At 42.9% G+C, this 18497-nt stretch overlaps 1 protein-coding gene and 1 long non-coding RNA gene across 2 annotated transcripts in view; one reads left to right on the plus strand and one right to left on the minus strand.

Annotated features, from left to right (window-relative positions):
- On the minus strand, window positions 1-8869 carry Noto (notochord homeobox). The gene is made up of 3 exons (XM_005322187.4): window positions 8299-8869; window positions 3533-3747; window positions 1-889 (listed from the first exon to the last, which is right to left on the minus strand). Exons 1-3 carry the CDS (start codon window positions 8714-8716, stop codon window positions 731-733), a joined length of 792 nt encoding a protein of 263 aa, XP_005322244.1. The 5' UTR covers window positions 8717-8869; the 3' UTR covers window positions 1-730.
- Window positions 7908-18497, plus strand: part of LOC144369343 (uncharacterized) — a 23525-nt gene continuing 12935 nt past the window's right edge. The window contains exons 1-2 of the long non-coding RNA XR_013428872.1: window positions 7908-8217; window positions 11906-12035. This is a non-coding gene — a long non-coding RNA (uncharacterized LOC144369343). The remainder of the gene's footprint in view (window positions 8218-11905; window positions 12036-18497) is intronic.

The raw sequence follows: 18497 nt of genomic DNA on the forward strand, positions 1-18497 counted from the left end.
TATCCTGAAAACAGGCAAGTTTATGACAAAGTGGAGTCAAATTTCTGTATTCTACATAAAGATGGTGGGGGGGATGGATGAAGCAGGGAGCTGGCAGTGAGGGTAGCATGTTGCTCCAAGAGAGGCAGCTGAGAGATGGTAATAGTTCAGACAAAACAGGAAAACTTTGGGAAACTGAGAAATAAGCCAAGTAGTCTACCTTTTGATCCTCCTTGCTCTTAATTCTACCATCTCTGGTGGAGAAATCCAGAACTGATTAAGTGAGGTCCCCTTTCTAAAGTCAGGCCAGAAAAAAACTGATTAATCCCTGGGCAGCCTGGGCTGCTGCAGATATCACTCTCCCACTCCCCTGCCACTCTACTCCCTACCCCCACTGGGGGAGCTTATAAGCCTTAACAATTACCACACATTATTTCCACTGGTCCTGGCACATTGTAAGTGCTTTATAGACATCACTTCGCCCCTTTATAATCACTTATACAGATCAAGAATAAAGGCTCAGGAGTTTAGTAATTGGCCAAGTTTATAGCTTATGGCCAAAGTGTGTGCCTCTGACCACTACATTATTATGGCTCTCAGGGGTTGATATAGAAAAGGGGACTCCTGCATGACAGTTCAAATTCCTCTGTTGCTCCCTGGCCCTGAGGATGCTCTTCATTGAGATGTGGGCAGGAAGGTCCATTGATTTCCCCTAGAACTAAACCAAACAGCACAGGTAGGGTGTCTGTCCTCAGCTGTCCACTCCTGACTCCACATCTTCACTCTGGATGCTGCTGTCAGAACTGCTGGAGGGCTCGTCCAGGGAGGTGGCCATAGCAGACATGGCTGGCAGGTTCAGCTTTTGCTGCTTCTGATACTTGACCCTGCGGTTCTGGAACCAGATCCTCACCTATCATTGGGATCAATGAGCTGACATCAGAATGTGACCAGCAGGTCCTTTTCCTCCCCCAGTCCCAGAGTACCCAACCCTTGGTGTCTGGCCAAAATTTGTTCCTCCTGCAAAGGGAAGCATCTCCTCCAAAATGCCCTTTACTATAATCCCACTTAAAATTCATCCACCTAAACCAGCTCCTATAATTTGCTAGACACCATCCTAGGTAGTGGTGATATAGTGGTGAGCAATAGAGGCATGGTCCCTGCCCTTTTGGAGCTCACAGTAATAAATGTAACAAGCCAAAATATATAAATGCAAATGGTGGTAGAAACAAGGGTTTGGGTTGGGGAAGTTTTCCTGAGGACCCAACACTAAGGGTTGGAGAATGAGAGGTCAGCCTGGTGGGGATAGAGAGGAATAGGCTAGACTGTAGGAAGAATCTGAGTTGGCACCAAACTTGAGTGTTTGAGAACCAGAAAGAAGGAGAATGTGGCTGTTAATAAGAGGGGAAAGAAAAGGGAGAGGAAGTGGGAGAAGTTGGCGGGGGCCATAAAAACCAGGACCTAGGTGGGCCATGGGGAAGGAGTGTCACCTTTGAGGCTTTTAATTGGGACATAACATAGTTCTGTTTACAGTCTTGAGTGAATTGCACATGGTTGAGCTGCTGTGTGAAGAACAGATGGAGGCAGAAGCAGGGAGACAGTTTGGAAGCTATTGCTTCCATGTGATGAGAACTGGGATATAAACTAGGGACAATGAAGCAATTCCATCTGCATTTTGGAGGTAGAGGTGACAAGGTTTGCTGATGGTTGGAAATGGAGAAGGAGGAATCTGGAATGAATTAGTGTTTTGAGCAACTGGATGAATGGTGAGACCTGGATGAATGGGAAATGGAATAGATTTGAAGGGGGAATCAGAAATTGAGGTTCAGTCTTGTGAAGTTTGAATTGCCTACCCTTAAAACACCTAAGTGGAGGGGTTGGAGGGAAAGGGACTGGGCAGGAGGTTAGCAATGATAGTGGAATGTGATGGACATCATTATCCAAGTACATGTATGAAGACATGAATTGGTGTGAACATACTTTATATACAAACAGAGATATGAAAAATTGTGTTCTATATGTGTAATAAGAATTGTGATGCATTCCGCTGTCGTGTATCTAAAAAATAAAAGCAATTTAAAAAAAAAACACCTAAGTGGGAATGTTAACAAGGTAGCAATACTAGTCAGTAGAGAAGACTGGCAGAGGATAGAAATTTTGAGAGTCATTTGCTTAGAAATAGTATTTAAAACTGGGAATAATTGCCGGGCATGGCAATTATTATATTATCACCTATAATACCAGCAGCTGAGGAGGCCAAGACAGGAAGATTGCAAGTACAAGGCTAGCCTCAGCAAAAAGTAAGGTGCTAAGCAACTCAGCAAGGCACTGTCTCGAAAGAAAATACAAAATAGGGCTGGGGATGTGGCTCAGCGGTTGGGTGGCCCTGAGTTCAATCCCTGATACACAAACAAAAACAACAACAACAACAACAAAAACCCTATGGGAATAGATGAGAATAGAGCCCAGCTACCAGCTGGGCTCTCTTCTTCCCCACAGCTGAGAGAGATTTTTGAGGTCCCAAAGGGAGGAGCAGCCTGAAAAGAACACAGAAATGGCCAGCGAGCAGGAAGGAGAATCAAGTGTGTGGTGTCTGAAAGTTAAGAGAAGAATGTGTTAGCTGGATGCCATGATGCATGCCTATAATCCCAGTAGCTCAGGAGGCTGAGGCAGGAGGATTGAGAATTCAAAGCCAGCCTCAGCAACTTAGTGAGGCCCTAAACAAGTCAGTGAGACCCTGTCTCTAAATATAAAATAGGGCTGGGGATGTGGCTCAGTGGTTAAGCAACCCTGAATTCAAACCCTGGTGTGAGAGAGAGAAAATATGAATGTGTTTCAGTAAAGGAAGGAGTGGCCACTGTACTGAGAGCTGCTGAGTGGTGGAGTAAGTTGAGGAAGCAAAGCATCAGTTGGCTTTGGCAACATGAAGGTCATTGAGAACTTGCTGAGAAGTTTTAATGGAATGGGAAGGAAAGTATTCATACTGGAATGAGTCAGAGCAAATGGGAAGTGAGGACATGGAGACAGTGAATGTAGAAAGTTTATGAGAAGTTTGCTTGTGAAAGGATCAGAGAAATGGCACAATAGCTGGAGGGAAATATGGGAGTCAAGGTAATCTTTTTTATTATTTTTTTTAATATTTAGTCTCTTGAAAATGCCTACTAGGGGCTGGGGCTATGGCTCAAGTAGTAGCACGCTCGCCTGGCATGCGTGAGGCACTGGGTTCGATCCTCAGCACCACATAAAAATAAAAATAAAGATATTGTATCCACCTAAAGCTAAAAAATAAATATTAAAAAAAGAAAATGCCTACTTAATTTTTTCTGATAGCACTTTAGCATAGAATACTTTATCAAAGTTTTAGATTAACTTTGTATGTTATTCCCACAACTATTTTTCTCATTACATAGGGAGTGTGTAAAAAACTAGGGCCTGTCTCCCAACAGCCTGGCCCAAAGATGGTCCATGTCTTCCTCCCACTCCCAACTTAGGGCCTTCCAGAGTTGGTATCTGATCCCAGATGCAACCCAGGCCCCATAGGACTCCCTGCTCCCACCTGATTCTCCGTAAGGTGGAGTCGGGCTGCCAGCTGGGCTCTCTTCTTCCCCACCAGATTGTGCTGTTTTGCAAACACTTTCTCCAACTCTTCCAGCTGCTCCAAGTTAAACATAGTTCGAACCCTCTTTTGATGTCTCTCAGTATCCGGAAGGTCCTCGCTAGGGGTCCAGTGCGGGGAGCCCCAGAGGCCTGGGCAGTGAGCCAGCTCCAAGCCTAAAGAGCAACCATCAGCAGAGGAGAGTCAGCCAACAGCTACCTGCCAACCCATCTTGGAGGGGAGAGAACAAACATGTGGTTTACTATCCTGCCTCCCCCTTGGCCAGGTAACAGGGCAAGAAGACGGAGTGGGAAGAAATTATGTGGAAACAACCCAAAACAGATGAGAAAGAAAGAACGGTGAAATGTGACTCCTTTTTCTTCTTCCTCTCAGCCAAGTGGCTTAACTTCTGGCCCCTAATAGGAGTTGCCAAACTCCTCCCTCCTCATCTTGCTTTCTTTCCTTGACTGCTTGGAAAACTCCAAGGGATGGGCAGAGATGGGATCTCCAAAATATCACCCTTTTCATTCATTCAACAAATACCTTTTGAATAGCTGCTATATGTTAAACACAGGAAATGCTGTAGTCATGGAAATTCACATCTTAGAAGTGGGTAAACAGTAAATAAGTAAAATATTTAATATGTCAGATAGGAGTAAGTGCTAAGGAGTGGGTAAGTGGAGAAGCAGGGACAGGGTGTGTATGCATGGGAAAGGGTAGTTTGCATCTTTAACATTTGAACAGGGCCACTATGTATAGCTTTTGCACATAGGTACCCAGCTGAGAGGGTAAATGGGTGTGAAAATCTGCCCACTCTCTGCAGGCCAACTCTTGCCCCTAACAAGGGGTTATGTCTGCCTGGAGGAAGTGATGCCCTTTTCTAAGGGACACAAAAGTTTAATTCAGCTCACCAACTTGTGGTCCAGTGGAAGTACATCTACCAGGGAGCAGTACCTGACTCTGTGTGAGAGGATGAAGGAGTGAGCTGTTGACTTATCCCAGAGGAGAATATTCTGGGCAGAGAAATGCTAAATGTAGTGCTAAGGCCACTCAGCCTCCACTAGTCTTGGAGAGGCCTCACGGCTAGCAGTCAGACTGCTCCAGTGTAGGGATTGGGGCTGGTTTACCATGTGCCTGCATGAGGTGAGACCAAAAGACCAGGCAAAGCCCAACAGGTATGCAGCCTAGTGTATCTAGTCTCTTCTGCCTTGTTTCAAAATCTGAAGTAGTAGAGCCCTTCAAGAGGAAAATTAGGCTGGCATGTGATCCTTAAGAGCTTCACTTGGAATCTTAGCTCTGCCATCAGTTACCAGCTATAGGGCCTCAGGCAAGTCAATATACCTCTGTGGGCTTGATTTCCTCATATATAAAATGGTGGTAATAATCCATACTTACAGATGTCACAAGGTGCTTAGTGCTATGTTAGGTACAGAGCAAAAGGAAAGTCAATGATGATTTTAAAAACCTATAACAACACAATAGACAATGCAGTGGGGGAAGGGGTGGATTATTTCCAGATATGGGAAGAAATAAGCCAGTACCATATCTCATAGCTTGCACCAAGAAAATTTTCAAATGAAATAAATATTTAAATGTAAAAAAAGTATACCCCTGCCAGATATAGTGACTTAGAAGGCTGAAACAGGAGGATCCCAAGCTAGGAGTCAGCCTGGGAAAGTTAGCAAGACTCTGTCTCAAATTAAATAAACATATATATATATATATATATATATATTTTTTTTTTTTTAAAGGGCTGGGAATATAGCTCAGTGGTAAAGTGATAGTGGGGCATGGTGGCACATGCCTGCAATCCCAGCTACTTCCTGCCTCTAGCTGAAGCAGGAAGACCACAAATTCAAGACCATCTTGGGCACCTTACTGAGATTCTGTCTCAAAATAAAATAAAAAAGGACTGATGGCAGAGCATCCCTGGATTTAATCTCTAATATTGCAGTCTGACAGGTGGCACACAGCTATGATCCCAGTGACTCAGGAAGCTAGTCTCAGAGATTTAGCAAGGTCCTAAGCAAATTAGTGAGACTCTGTCTCAAAAAATAAAAACGTCTGGGAATATGGCTCAGTGGTTAAGTGCCTTTGGGTTAAATCCCCAGTAAAAAAACAAAACAAAGCAAAACAAAATCAGTACTGCAAAAAAAAAAAAAAAAACGTGAAAAAATTAATACATTCAAACACATAAAAATGAAAATTTTTATGTGACAAAAACAAAAACCATAATCAAAGTGAAAAGACAATAATCTGAGAGAATATTTACATCTTATTACAAAGGGCTAATTTTCCCAATATAAAAGGAAATAGCTGGGCATGGTGGTGCACATCTGTAACTTTGGAGGCTGAGGCGGGACAATAGGAAGATTGAGGCCAGCCTCAGAAACTTAGTCCCAAAATAAATAAATAAATAAATAAATAAATAAATAAAAATAATAATAATAATAAAGGTCTGAAGATGTTACTTAATCATAGAGCACTCCTGGGTTCAATCCTCAGTACAGGGAGCCAGGGCAGCTCCAAATAGATTGTTACAAATGTCCAGTTAGAAAACGGGCTAAGTACACAGAAAAGGAAATAAAGATGGCTATTAGACATTAAAAAAAAAAAGCTGGATCTAAAAGCAACCCAGTAGTTTGATGTCCTAAAACAAAAGCTGCTAAAAGTCATGGGGAGACCAACTGAGGAGTACAACTAAGTGACTGGTTTCTGTCCTGAATAGCCCACTTGATCATAGGCTTGCACACAGCCCTTCTCTAGTTGCTTTGAAGGTGCAACAAGGCCTTTGAGAGAAGAAATGGTTAGAAAGACATAAGTACTTTCTCTTTTTTGCAAGTTGGTGGAAACAAATTCATCCAGGGAGTTTTATCTTTTCAAGTATCATATTCACTCTGGGAAACCTTGTTTTTCCCATGTTTTAGAGCATGCTTAGTTTTGTTTAAAACTGGTTAAAATAAGTGTTATTTCCAGGTGAAAAAATGACTTTTTTTGGTTTGATTTGAGGATAAGAAGGGGAACAAAAACTTTGCTCTTTTAATTTGATAATTATGTTTAACCAATGATGAAGTATTTGATTATTACAATAAGTAATTAGCAATAAGTGGTTAAGTGCCTTTGGGTTCAATACCCAGTAAAAAATCAAATTAATTGTAAACATCAGTACAATACTCTTTAGTTATGGTAAAGTTCTCTTAAGATGAATGGCTTATATTTTGGTGCAATGTTTGGTTTTAAAAACAAAATGTTGCAACAATAAACAAACTGAGAAAAAAATGCTCAATCCCACTTATATTTGAGAAATGCATACTGAATCATTTTTTTTCCTTCTATTGCATTGGCTCTATTTCAAAAGTTGAATAACACCTGCATTGGTGAGGTTGTGGAGAAAAGGGGCACTCTTAACACTTAGCTGGTGGGAGTGAAAAGGGGATACAAGATCTGTGGAGGACAATCTGACAAAACTACAAAAGCATCTACCCTTTAAGCCAATGATTCCAGCTATTCTTGAATATCTTATGTGCAGATTATCCATCACAGCACTATGTATAATAGCAAATGAAAAATCAATTGGACAAGATCAGTTATCTTACATTCTTACAGCGAACTACTGTGTGGTTGTAAAAGAAGCTCTTTATGGACAGGAAATGCCTCTCCAAGATATATGATCAAGTTAAAAGAATAAGTGCAGAGCAGTGTGTATGGTATGCATAGGGAAAAGGGGGAAAGAATAGTTGTATGCACTAAGATATTTTAATATGCACAACTACACCCAGAATTAAGTGGCTAGGGGACAAGAAGGGGAAGAGGAAACTTTCTCCATAGATCTTGATATACATTTTGAAGTTTGGATGTGTGAATTTAATATCCATGGGAAAACCAACTTGAAAATTAGACAGTTGGAACATAAATTAGCAAACTGCAATTCATCCCTCAGGTGTATGGAGAGCTAGTGAAAGGGACTTGGAGGGATGGACAAGCTCTCAGAGAGTGTGAATCTGGATCGGCTTGGGAGTCCAGGTGTTAATGCGCTGTTGAAAGGTGTTGAGGACATGCAAGGCGAGGGGTGTCCCAGGAGTAGGAACCAGGTAAGACTGTATTATGATGATCTTGTTATGGGTTAATGAGGCTTGACTAACTTTGCTCCTGTTTTCTTCATGGGGACATGGGGAAGCATGAAGCAGGTGTCCCAAGTGGCAAAAGGTTAATGCTACAGGAGAAGTGTTACCTCAACAGTTAAATTCCCATTGGCATTATGTGCCTGTGCAGCAGATCTGCTCAGGTACTATTTTAAGACCGTTGTAAGCAGGCAGGCTCAGAGAGGTTAAGTCCAAGTTCCTACAGATGTGAGCAGCAAGGGACCGGGGTAGAATCTCGGCCTTTGCCAGCTAACAGGTCCCGCATCACGCATCACGCAGGCATCCCCTTCTCAAAGACCAGAGCTGTGGATTTGGGACCATGCAGCTTTAGGGAAATGTCTGTGCCAAAGCGGGTGTGGGGCAGAGTCCGGAAGGAGGAGACTGGGAGGAGGGTTGGGTCTCCTTGCATCCCCAGCACTGGGTTACCGATCCAGTCTGTCGAACACCAGCACCTCCCGCTCCTACCTCAGCGACCCGCGGGGAAACCTCGCGTCTCAAACTCAGGTACTTGTCTATTCCAGTGTGAGGCCTCCACTCTCCATCCCCTGACCAATTACCCCTCACGGGCGCTCTGTCCCGCCGTACCTGTGACGCCGAGGCCCTGGAAGCCGCAGAAGTGAGCCTTGCTCAGCCCAGGCACAGCCGGCTGTGGGCACAGCGGGTAGACACCCACTCTCAGGTAGGCGGGCAGCCAAGTTGCTGGGCACGCCCAGGGCAGAACTGGGGCAGGAGACTGAGAGGGAACGGTCCAGAGGCCCAGGGCCGCACAGGAAGAGACTGGCGGAGGGGAGGTCACCGGCGCGCGGGCGTCGGGCTTAGCCAGGATGGCTTCTACAGAGAAAGAGGACTCGAGGCGACCGGTGGACTGGGGCGTGCCTGGGCCCGCCGTGCAGCCAGAGAGCGCGGCTGACGCGGGAACCGGAGAGCCGCTGTCACGCAGGGGCTGGACCTGAGCGCCCAGGCCAGTCGGCAGCGGGCGGCCTAGCTGCCCCGGGCTGGGCATGGCTTGACCCTAATCGGGATGGGAGCGGAAGGGTAGCAGGGGCCTCTGGGGCTGTGTGGGAGCGCGAAAGGCGTGTAAGAAGACCCTACACGAGGGGACTTGCCCTGGAACTAGAGCCTCAGCTGCCCGTGAGAGCTCTTAAATTTCGCGGGGCGGGACAGGGCGGGACGGGGCGGGGCCCCAAACCCCCAACCCCCGCGGCACGGGCGGGGTCTTCTAAATCCGTGCGCACTTGCTCCTAAACCTGTCGCACTCAACTCCGGGGGAAGCAAGGTGGGCACGGCTCACTAAGGACTCTGCTCTCTCCCTCCCATCGCATTGGAAAGTGCCCAGCCGCCCGCACAGTTTCGCACGTCTATAATCCCAGAGGCTCGGGAAGCGGAAGCAGGATGATTGCAGGTTCCAGGTCAACCTGGGCAATTTAGCAAGAATCTGAATCAAAATAAAAATAAATAAATAGATCTGGGGATGTGGCTCGGCGGTAGAGGTGCAATCCCCTCTGCCAAAAATAAAAATAATAATAATAAAAACTAAAAGTGCCCACTCCTGTGTTGTTGGGGGAAAGACCTTGAGCTCACTATGATTTTCTGGTCATCATCTTTTTTTTTTTTTTTTTTGGTACCAGGGTTGAACCCAAGGGCGCTGAGCCACACCCCAAGCCCCCTTTAAAAATATATTTTTATTTAGAGACAGAGTCTTTCCTTAGGGCCTTGCTAAGTTGCTAAGTTGCTGAAGCTGGCTTTGAACTTGCAATTCTCCTGCCTCAGCCTCCCTAGCCGCTGGGGTTTATAGGCAAGCCCCCTTTAAAAAAATATTTTTATTTAGAGACAGTCTTTCCTTAGAGCCTTGCTAAATTGCTAAGTTGCTGAGGCTGGCTTTGAACTTGCAATTCTCCTGCCTCAGCCTCCCTAGCTGCTGGGGTTTATAGGCTAGCACCACCAGGCCCATCTTTCTAGGAATTTTCTGTGCCTGCACACATAGGTCCTCACAGGAAAGAACTTTCCTATGTCCAAAACGATGTCGAATGGGGGGAAAAAACACGGAAAATTTATATACAGAATTCAGAGTATTGTAATGAATTTGAATAAGAAATCTAATTCATTGCCAATACGTAGGAGTTGGCTGCCTTATATGAGTATGACTTGCAGTATATGGGTACAGACATTTGCACCCCCATTTTACAGATAGATAATCAGTACTTTATAACTGTTGTCCTTAGTCAAGTTACAAGTTAGTTTGTATTTCATACCTGTAAAATGGATAATAATGGCTACACTGGGGTTCCAATGAGGATTGAATGAGTGAGTTAGTATATGCAACACTTTTAGTATTGGCCTGGTATGTGGTGAGCTGCAGGATATGATTGTGGGGATCCTAGGGATTCCTGATTCCCAAGCTCCCATTGCATGCTCTCTTGCTAAATTGATACCTACTCAATAATGTTGTTATGGTTTGGATCTGAAATGTCCCTCAAAGGCTCATCTATTGAAGGCCTGGTCCTCAGTGCAGCAGTGTTTAAAAGTTGTGCTTTGGGGAAGTGCTTGGATCATGAGAAAACTGATCTTATCAATGGGTTGATCCATTGATGGGTTCATAATTAAATGGATTATTGAAAGGTTGTGGAAACTGTAGGAGGTGGGGCCTAGTTGGAGAAAATAAGTCACTGGGGGAGTGTATACTTGTCCCTGGCTTGCTGTCCACCCCTTCACCAATGCCATGGAGTGAGCAGGTCTGTTCCATCACACTCTCTTTGGCTATGATTATTTGAGATGCAAACATATCCCTTCTTCTTGGCCAGGTAGGAGTTAGAGGAATCTTCCACCTCTTTCAGCAAATACCAGCTGCCTTCTGATCCACCCTGAAAGCAGCCTGGGAAGTGAGGTTATCCAGGGTGAAATGAGGGTGGGGGGAATGGCAGGACTGGTCCCAGCTCCAAGCTTACTATGTTCCAACCAAGGGGTGCTGGGTCAGAGAGGAGTAAATAGAGCAAGAGAAGTTAATTATGAACTGGGACCTGGGCACAGTACCACATGCCACAGTACCATAAGCCAACAATTCTGGAAGCTTAGGAAAGAGGATTGCATGTTCAAGGCCAGCCTGGGCAATATAACAAGTGCCTAACTTAAAAACCTAAAATTAAAAAAAAGAGGCTAGTGATATAGCTCAGTATTAGAGTACCGCTGGATGCCACCTCCATCACTCCCTCTGGGTGGGGGGAGAGAAAGAAAGAAAGGGAGAAGAGAGAGAAAAGAGAGAAGAGAGAAGTTAACTATAGTCTTGGTTCAAATCTGCCTAGTATGTGGTTTAATTTACATTTATTTGAAAACTGTTTGTGGTAAGCATCTTTTCATGTGCTTATCAGCCACTTGGACATTGTCTTTTGTGTGAAGTGCCTATTCCACTTGTTTGCTTATTTTTGTATTGGGTCCCTAACTTTTATTTTTATTTGTTTACTGATTGGTTTTCCCTGGTACTGGGGAATAAACCCAGGGCGCTCTACCATCGAGCTATATACTCAACCCCTTTTTTTTTTTTTTTTTTTGAGACAGCCTTTCACTAATTTGCTGAGGCCAGCCTGGAACTTGCAATCCTCTTGCCTGAGCCTCCTGAGTAACTCAAGCAAAATACATCTGTGTCCCAAAAGGCAGTGAAGGTGTCTGAAGTCTGGGGTCACTGCACTCTAGGTCTGCAATCCTGCAGAGTCATCTATGAGTTTGATTGGTTCTGGGGGTTGATGGACTAAAACAGGCATCTTAGAAGCCTGACATATAGCATGTGAAGCACATAAATACTTTACCTTGGCTATACCTGGTCTTGGCCATTAGCAGTCCTTCTGGCATTAAGTTGTAGTTGTTTTGCTTTTGACTTTAATTCCTTGATTTGGGAAAACCAAGACATTTCCTGTTCTCCCCCTTGATACTCAGGATCCATCACTCCAGTCAGTACACTAATCCTTTTTGTTAATTCACTGACAGAAGAAGTCCAAAATAGCCAGGGGTAGTATTAACTTCCAATTCAATGGAACCACCGCTGATTCCCCTGTGGAAACAATTCTTTCTTGGTAACTAAAGCCTCTAAATAAGCAGAGATCCCAGTTTTAGAGGTAGAAAGCATAAGTTTTGCTAGATAAACACACTGTGCTGAATTGATAGAATCTGTGCTCATATCTATCCTCTTCTTCCTGTTCAGTTTGGGATTTCCCTTAGTGCCATATGTTGGTTGCTGGTTTAGAGCACATCCTGCAGCCTGAAGGACATTACCCAAGTTCTGCAAGAAGTTGCCACCCAGCTGGTGCCATAAGCAAGCCATGAGGAACATGGTAAGACCAATGAGTTTCATGAGCCCAAGGCTACTGTTGCCCTTCATCTGCTGTGAAATAAATTCTTTGATCAGAGCATTGTTGAAAATAAGGCATTCTATAAGCTCACAGATGGTAACTTTGGCAGAAGACAAATCTGTGTCATAAGAAAAGGATTTTTCAATGAGAACAAAACACCACTTCTTTCTATGTAACCAGCCAGCCACCAAGTGGATGGTTGACTTTCATATTGGAAGTTCAGTGTTTATCCCAGCTGATGGGAGATTTGGGTACTCAGTAGTAACTGTAACCAGATTGGCCTTGGTAACTGGGTACCCATGCTACTAAGCCCATGCCTGACCTCCATCCCTCCCACCATGGCCACATTTTTCACGAGCCCATTAGAATAATGTAGGGTCCAAGCTTGAGTTGACTACAGCCATCAGGAGTTGAAACCACCATGATTTCCCCCTGAGTAATCTTGGCCTGTTTCCAATCACTACCACCCTGCAGAGTTTCCCAGCATACTATCAGTAAATAAAACTATTAAAATGGTATGTGGCGTTTTATGACAGCTCCTGGCACTGTTAAATATTAATGTGAGATAAATCAGGTGATTCCTCTGAATTCACTTTTTAAAAAAAATATTTTTAGTTGTAGATGAACACAATACCTTTATTTTGTTTATTTAGTTTTTTTTTTTTTATGTGGTGCTGGGGATCAAATACAGTGCCTTATGCATGCTAGGCAAGCACTCTACCACTGAACCACGACCCCAGCCCCCCTGAATTCACTTTTGTCCTACCCTTATGAAACTCTCTCTGTTTGACCCAAATTGTGGGGATCCACTGGTTTTACTGCCATTCTCTGTCAATAAGTTGCACTCTGGGTAATCCTCAATCTGTCTCTTTTTCAGTCTCATGGTACTTTGTGGTCAGGTCTTTTATACCATGTTTTTCCAGAACAAGTAACCACATCTAGTTTGTCATAGGTGATTGAATACCAGTACGTGGTCCTGCTGACGTGGGATCTTATCATTTAGGTAACCCAGCTTTATGGCAGAAGTTTCTACCATCACTTCTGGCCTGCAGGAAATAGCCACTATAGAGTTCTTCAAGGACATCAGGGCTTTACTCATGAATGTGTTTCTCACAGGCATCGTAAAGGGAGTATTCTCTGGATCTTCCTGAGCACATAGTAAGAGACAATGAACAGTTTCTGTGATAAATCTGCCCTACCTTTCTTAACCATTAGGTGTCTTCTTTTTACAATATACCAAAGAAGTTCTGGCATTTCAACTTTCAGATTTCTTTTTGATTCTTAATTTTTTTGTAGTTGTGTATAGACAACATCCCTTTATTTTATTTGTTTATTTTATGTGGTGCTAAGAATTGAACCCAATGCCTCATACACACACGGCAAGTGCTCTGCCACTGAGCTATAGCCCCAGACCATCAACTTCCCAGATTTCAGTCAACCAACTGGATAAGCAGAGTCACTGAATCTAACACATTGAATCAATAATCTCTGCTTAGTGAGCCCTTAGAAAGAAATTCAGCCTCATATGATATATATTGCTTCTAACCTGATCTCATGTCTTTGGGATCTATGTCCATATATTTCCTTAGGTTCCTATAGATATAAATTGGCAACATCATGTTATTGTTTGGGTGTATATAACACCTTCTTATGGGTCATGTTTCGTATTTCACTCTCTAGAGACTGTTTGGACTTGAATCTATAAGCACTGAGAAGTGATGGAGGTATATCTCAAGGGCTATCACTTGGGAGAAGTCTGGTTTAGGTCCCTTAAGCAAGGGGAATCTATTCAGAGAGAGGTGGAAAAGAAGGCTCACAGAATTTAGGAACTCCAGGTCCCTAGATGTATTGGAACCTGGCCCTATATATCTCCATTATAATTTTTAGTCTTACTTTCCAATCAATGATCTAATTTTTAACAGAAGAGATCCGTGAGGTTGGGAATGCAATTTGTCCCATAAGACTTTCAGATTTTTTTCATGGTCCTTGGGATGGGAATTCAAGGGCTGGGAATGTAGCTCAGTTACGGCACATGCCTAGTGTGGGTGAGACCCTGGGTTTGATCCCTAGCACTGCAACAGCACAACAACAATAACAAAAAAAAAAAAAAAGAAAAGAAAAGAAAGAAAGAAAAAGAAAAAAGAAAGAAAGAAAAGGAGACAAAAGGTAGAAATGAGAATTCAAAGCCCTTATTCCCCCAAGTTCTTTAGGGTGCTTAGAATAATCCACCAACCCCATGATAATTGTTATATCCAAGTGAATGCTTGGTCAAAGCTTTGACTTCTATAGGCACCTGATGACAGCTAGTACAGGTGATGATGATACAAACCACTTTTTTCTCTTCATTATATATCTTGGAGTACCAGACAGCTCTTTACAGTTAGTAATCCCTGGTAAGGATCATTTGTGCCTTTAAATGTAATTAAATTACAGAACCAATTCTAGATAACACATGTCAAATTCAGAGAACTCTTCATTTTTTTCCTCTTGGAACCATGACTGGTAGCAGATTATTTATCATTCATGACCCAGAAAAGCAAAAATACTAGGAGTCACAGAATAAGGAATTTATTAAGGGAATTTGACCTTGCATAATTGTGGGCGTTTGTTACAAAGTATATGTGAGCATGATACTTTGGAGTTGGGGACTGAAGTGTGCAGGCTGGCAGTTGGGTAGGAAAGATGGATATGGAGTAGGGAAGCAAGGACACACTGAGACTCAGGGAGGAAGAACAAGAATTAACTGGAACCCACCTCAGACTCACATCTCCAAGCTTTTCATTTTGTTGATGCAGGTGAACAGCAGGAAAATCTGATGTCCTGAAGGATGGAACTAAGCATATATGCTGTTTCCTAGGGCAACCAAAGAGGGCTGAGTAGGAGCTAAAGGAGCCAGGCTGTTGTTCCCTGCCAGCAAAGTGAGCCAGCAGGTCTGCCCTAACCCCTGCCCAGCATGGTATTAACATGGTTGCTGCTTTCCTTCTGCCACCTGTGCATCAGGAGCATTGTGCAGATTTCTCCTGTGGCTAGTCCTAGTCCATAACCATCCTAAGAATAATTCTAGCTTAACTAAGTAAAAGCATCCCACCCTTTATTAAAAGGTCTAAAACATGTTAACATAAAACATAATTAGCTGGGTGCAGTGGTGCACACCTGCAATCCCAGCAGCTCGGGAGGCTGAGGCAGGAGGATTAAGAGTTTAAAGCCAGTCTCAGCAAAACCAAGGTGCTAAGCAACTCAGACCCTGTCTCTAGAAAAAATACAAAATAGGGCTGGGGATGTGGTTCAGTGGTCAAGTGCCCCTAAATTCAATCCCTTGTCCCCCCCCCACAAAAAAAGCCAAAAAACATAATTACACAGTAAATGCCTAGAGACATTCTTGGGCATGATAATCAAGATAGATCTGAGCTCTGGGAGGGCAAAAGGACTGGGACTAGAGAGAGAGAAGTGTGGGCTGTCAACTTTTTGTATTATTTTATTTCTTAACACAAAACAACTTCAGTAAAAATGTCTGCTAAGGGCTGGGGTTGTGGCTCAGTGGTAGAATGCTTGCCTGGCACGCATGAGGCTCTGGGTTCGATCCTCAGCACCACATTAAAAAAAAAAAAAAGGTATTGTGTCCATCTACAACTAAATATCTATATAGAGAGAGTTCGCAAAAGTTGGGTAGTGGTAGGTACATGGATTTTTTTTAAATGATAATTTTTATATACCTTTATTTTATTTATTTATTTTTATGTGGTACTGAAGATTGAACCCAGGGCCTTGCATGTACTAGGCAAGTGCTCTCCCACTGAGCCACAATCCCAGCCCATGGATATTCTTTTTATTATTCACTTTCCTTATCTATAGGCTTGAAAAGTGTCATATTTTTTAAAGAGAAAATACAACTTGAGATGGGCATGATGGCACATGTCAATATAACCCACTTACTCAGGAGGCTGAAGCAGGAAGATCACAAGTTTGAGATGAGCCTAGGCAGTTTAGTGAGACCCTATCTCAAAATAAAAATAAAAAGGGTAGAGATATAGCTCATTAAGAGTACTTGTTTAGCATGCTCAGGCCCCTGGATTCAACCCCCAGCATTGCAAAAAAAAATTTAAAATTTTTTTTGATATTTTTCTTCAGCAAAGCTTGAATTTCCTTCATCATCCCTAAGAAATTTTAAACATCTGGATACTGCAGCACTTTTGAGTGCTTTCTGAGCAGCCTCTCTAGCTTGGTGGGTTTGCCGTATAGCTACAGCTTCACAGAACAGAAAGACTCTTGGAGATACAAACATATGAAGAAATTCTATATTATCAATCTACAACAACACGCCAGCCAGTTTACAGGCAAGAGTATAGTGCTGCTTGACTTGAATTGGAAGAAACAGTGGTTCACTCACCATTTGCTTTTGCTTTTGCTTTTGCTCATGAGGAGGGACAGATATCAATATGGAAGCAGTCAAATGTCTCTGGCCTTGTACATGGACAACAAGCTGTTGCATGGTAACTTAAGGCTGTGCATTAAATGTTGCTGAAAACTGTGAACTCATAGCATGTTTATATAGTGGAATGGTGGATGGCAAAAGCAGCTACAGGACTGAGGACACACTGTCTGTTTTGATGTGTTAGCAATGCATTGATTTTCCATGACTCCTGGGACCTGTGGGGAAGCTGGTCTCAGGGGCTGGATATAGCTCATAGCTCAGTGTAAAGTGCTTGCCTCGCCTACCCAAAGCCCTGTGTTCCATCCCCTACCTTGGAAAAGAAGGAAAAGAAGAAAAATGGAAAGAGAGGGAGGGTGGGAGAGAGAGGGAGAGAGAAAGCTGATCTCATAGTTTTTAAACGGTTTTTCTAGGAGTGACTATAACAATAGAACCCATCATACATTGGATGGAGGATGGATGAGGTCTGGAACACTGAGCAGTCAAGTGAGAATTTGGTGTTAGTTGAGCAATTTGGTTAAGAGGATAGCATGCACTATGGTTCAGAGTTTGTGGCACAGCTACTGGGAAGGAATCTGAAGGAGGTGCTGCATGGTAGGGGTTGATTCTGAGGTCAACCACAGCTTGTACCCTTGCCATTCTTTGCATATACCGGTTAATGGGGTGAGCCTGGCACTCTTCATGCTGAGCTAAAGATACATATTCTGATTTGGTAATCAAGATGCTACTTTCTGTTCAGATAAATTATATTTTGGCTGTTCAATTCCCAATATTTAAAGGATTGATGATATCAGTGTTGGTGAAAGTGTAGGGAATTAGGTGCTCTCATAGATTACAGGTAAGCATCTAAATTAGCTCCTCTATGTGGTGTGTGTTGCTAGGGGTCCAACTCAGGGTCTTGTGCATGCAGGTAAACACTCTGCCATTTAGCTGTACATCCCTAGCCAGTTCCTTTTTTTTTTTTTTTTTTTGGAGAATAACTCATATTAACTACTAAAATGTCAATTTAAGAATTCTTGCATGAAGATGTTCATTGTAGGGCTGGGGTTGTGGCTCAATGGTAGAGTGGTCACCTACCAAGTGTGAAGCACTGGGTTTGATTCTCAGCACCACATAAATTAATTAATTAATTAATTAATGGTATTGTGTCCATCTACAACTAAAAAAATTTTTTTTAAAGATGTTCATTGTGGTATCTTTTATAAGATCAAAAACCTGGAGTCAATTTAAGCATTCTCTAAATCCCTAGTGCTAAGAGAATTCTGCAACCCAGAATTTTCTGATAAAATTTATTCTTGGCATTTTGTGGATATCCAGCCAAGCCACCTTGATTTAAACTAACTTATATTTTTGGGCCTTTTTTCCCTTCAGTACTAGGTGGTATTGAACCCAGGGCTTCACACATGCTAGGCAAGTACTATATCACTGAGCTCTAACCCCAGCTCTTAACTCATTCTTTTTAATGACTATGTGGTGTTCCACTGTACGGGTGGGCCCCAGTTTATTCAACCCTTCCTATGCTCAGGGGCATTCCAGTTGTTTCCAGCTTCTGCCCAAACATAACAGGAAATAGATACCATTTGAAATAGCTATTGTACCCTGGTGCTATTATTTCTATACAAAAATGCCCATGAATAGGATTAATGGACGGAAATTTATATGAGTTTATGTTTTATGCCATATTTATTTCCAAAATGTTCTCAAAATCCACATGGTCCTTGCTTCTTTCTGTATCCTTGGGGCCTAGCACAATGCAAAGGATTCAGTTGACCAACTTAAAAAAAAATAATAAATGTAGGTCTGGGGCTGGGACTCAGTGGTAAAGCGCTTGCCTAGCATGTGTGAGGCACTGGGTTCGATCCTCAGCACCACATATAAATAAATGAATAAAATAAAGGTCCATCAACAAACTAAAAATATGTATTAAAAATTTTAAAAAACGAATACATAAATAAAATGTATAAAGCTGGGTGCAATTGAACACGCCTACAATCTCAGCTATTTGGGAGGTTGAG

The sequence above is a fragment of the Ictidomys tridecemlineatus genome, chromosome 12, assembly GCF_052094955.1.
Source record: "Ictidomys tridecemlineatus isolate mIctTri1 chromosome 12, mIctTri1.hap1, whole genome shotgun sequence".
In the NCBI taxonomy this organism is placed as follows: domain Eukaryota; kingdom Metazoa; phylum Chordata; class Mammalia; order Rodentia; family Sciuridae; genus Ictidomys; species Ictidomys tridecemlineatus.

Excerpts from the sequence above, each read along its gene's own strand:
- Noto (XM_005322187.4), bottom strand. The coding sequence starts at position 8,716 with ATGCCCAGCCCGGGGCAGCTAGGCCGCCCGCTGCCGACTGGCCTGGGC. Across the intron at positions 3,748-8,298 it reads CCAGGGCCTCGGCGTCACAG|GCTTGGAGCTGGCTCACTGC; the intron begins GTACGGCGGGAC and ends GTTGCTCTTTAG. Across the intron at positions 890-3,532 it reads TCCACCTTACGGAGAATCAG|GTGAGGATCTGGTTCCAGAA; the intron begins GTGGGAGCAGGG and ends TCCCAATGATAG.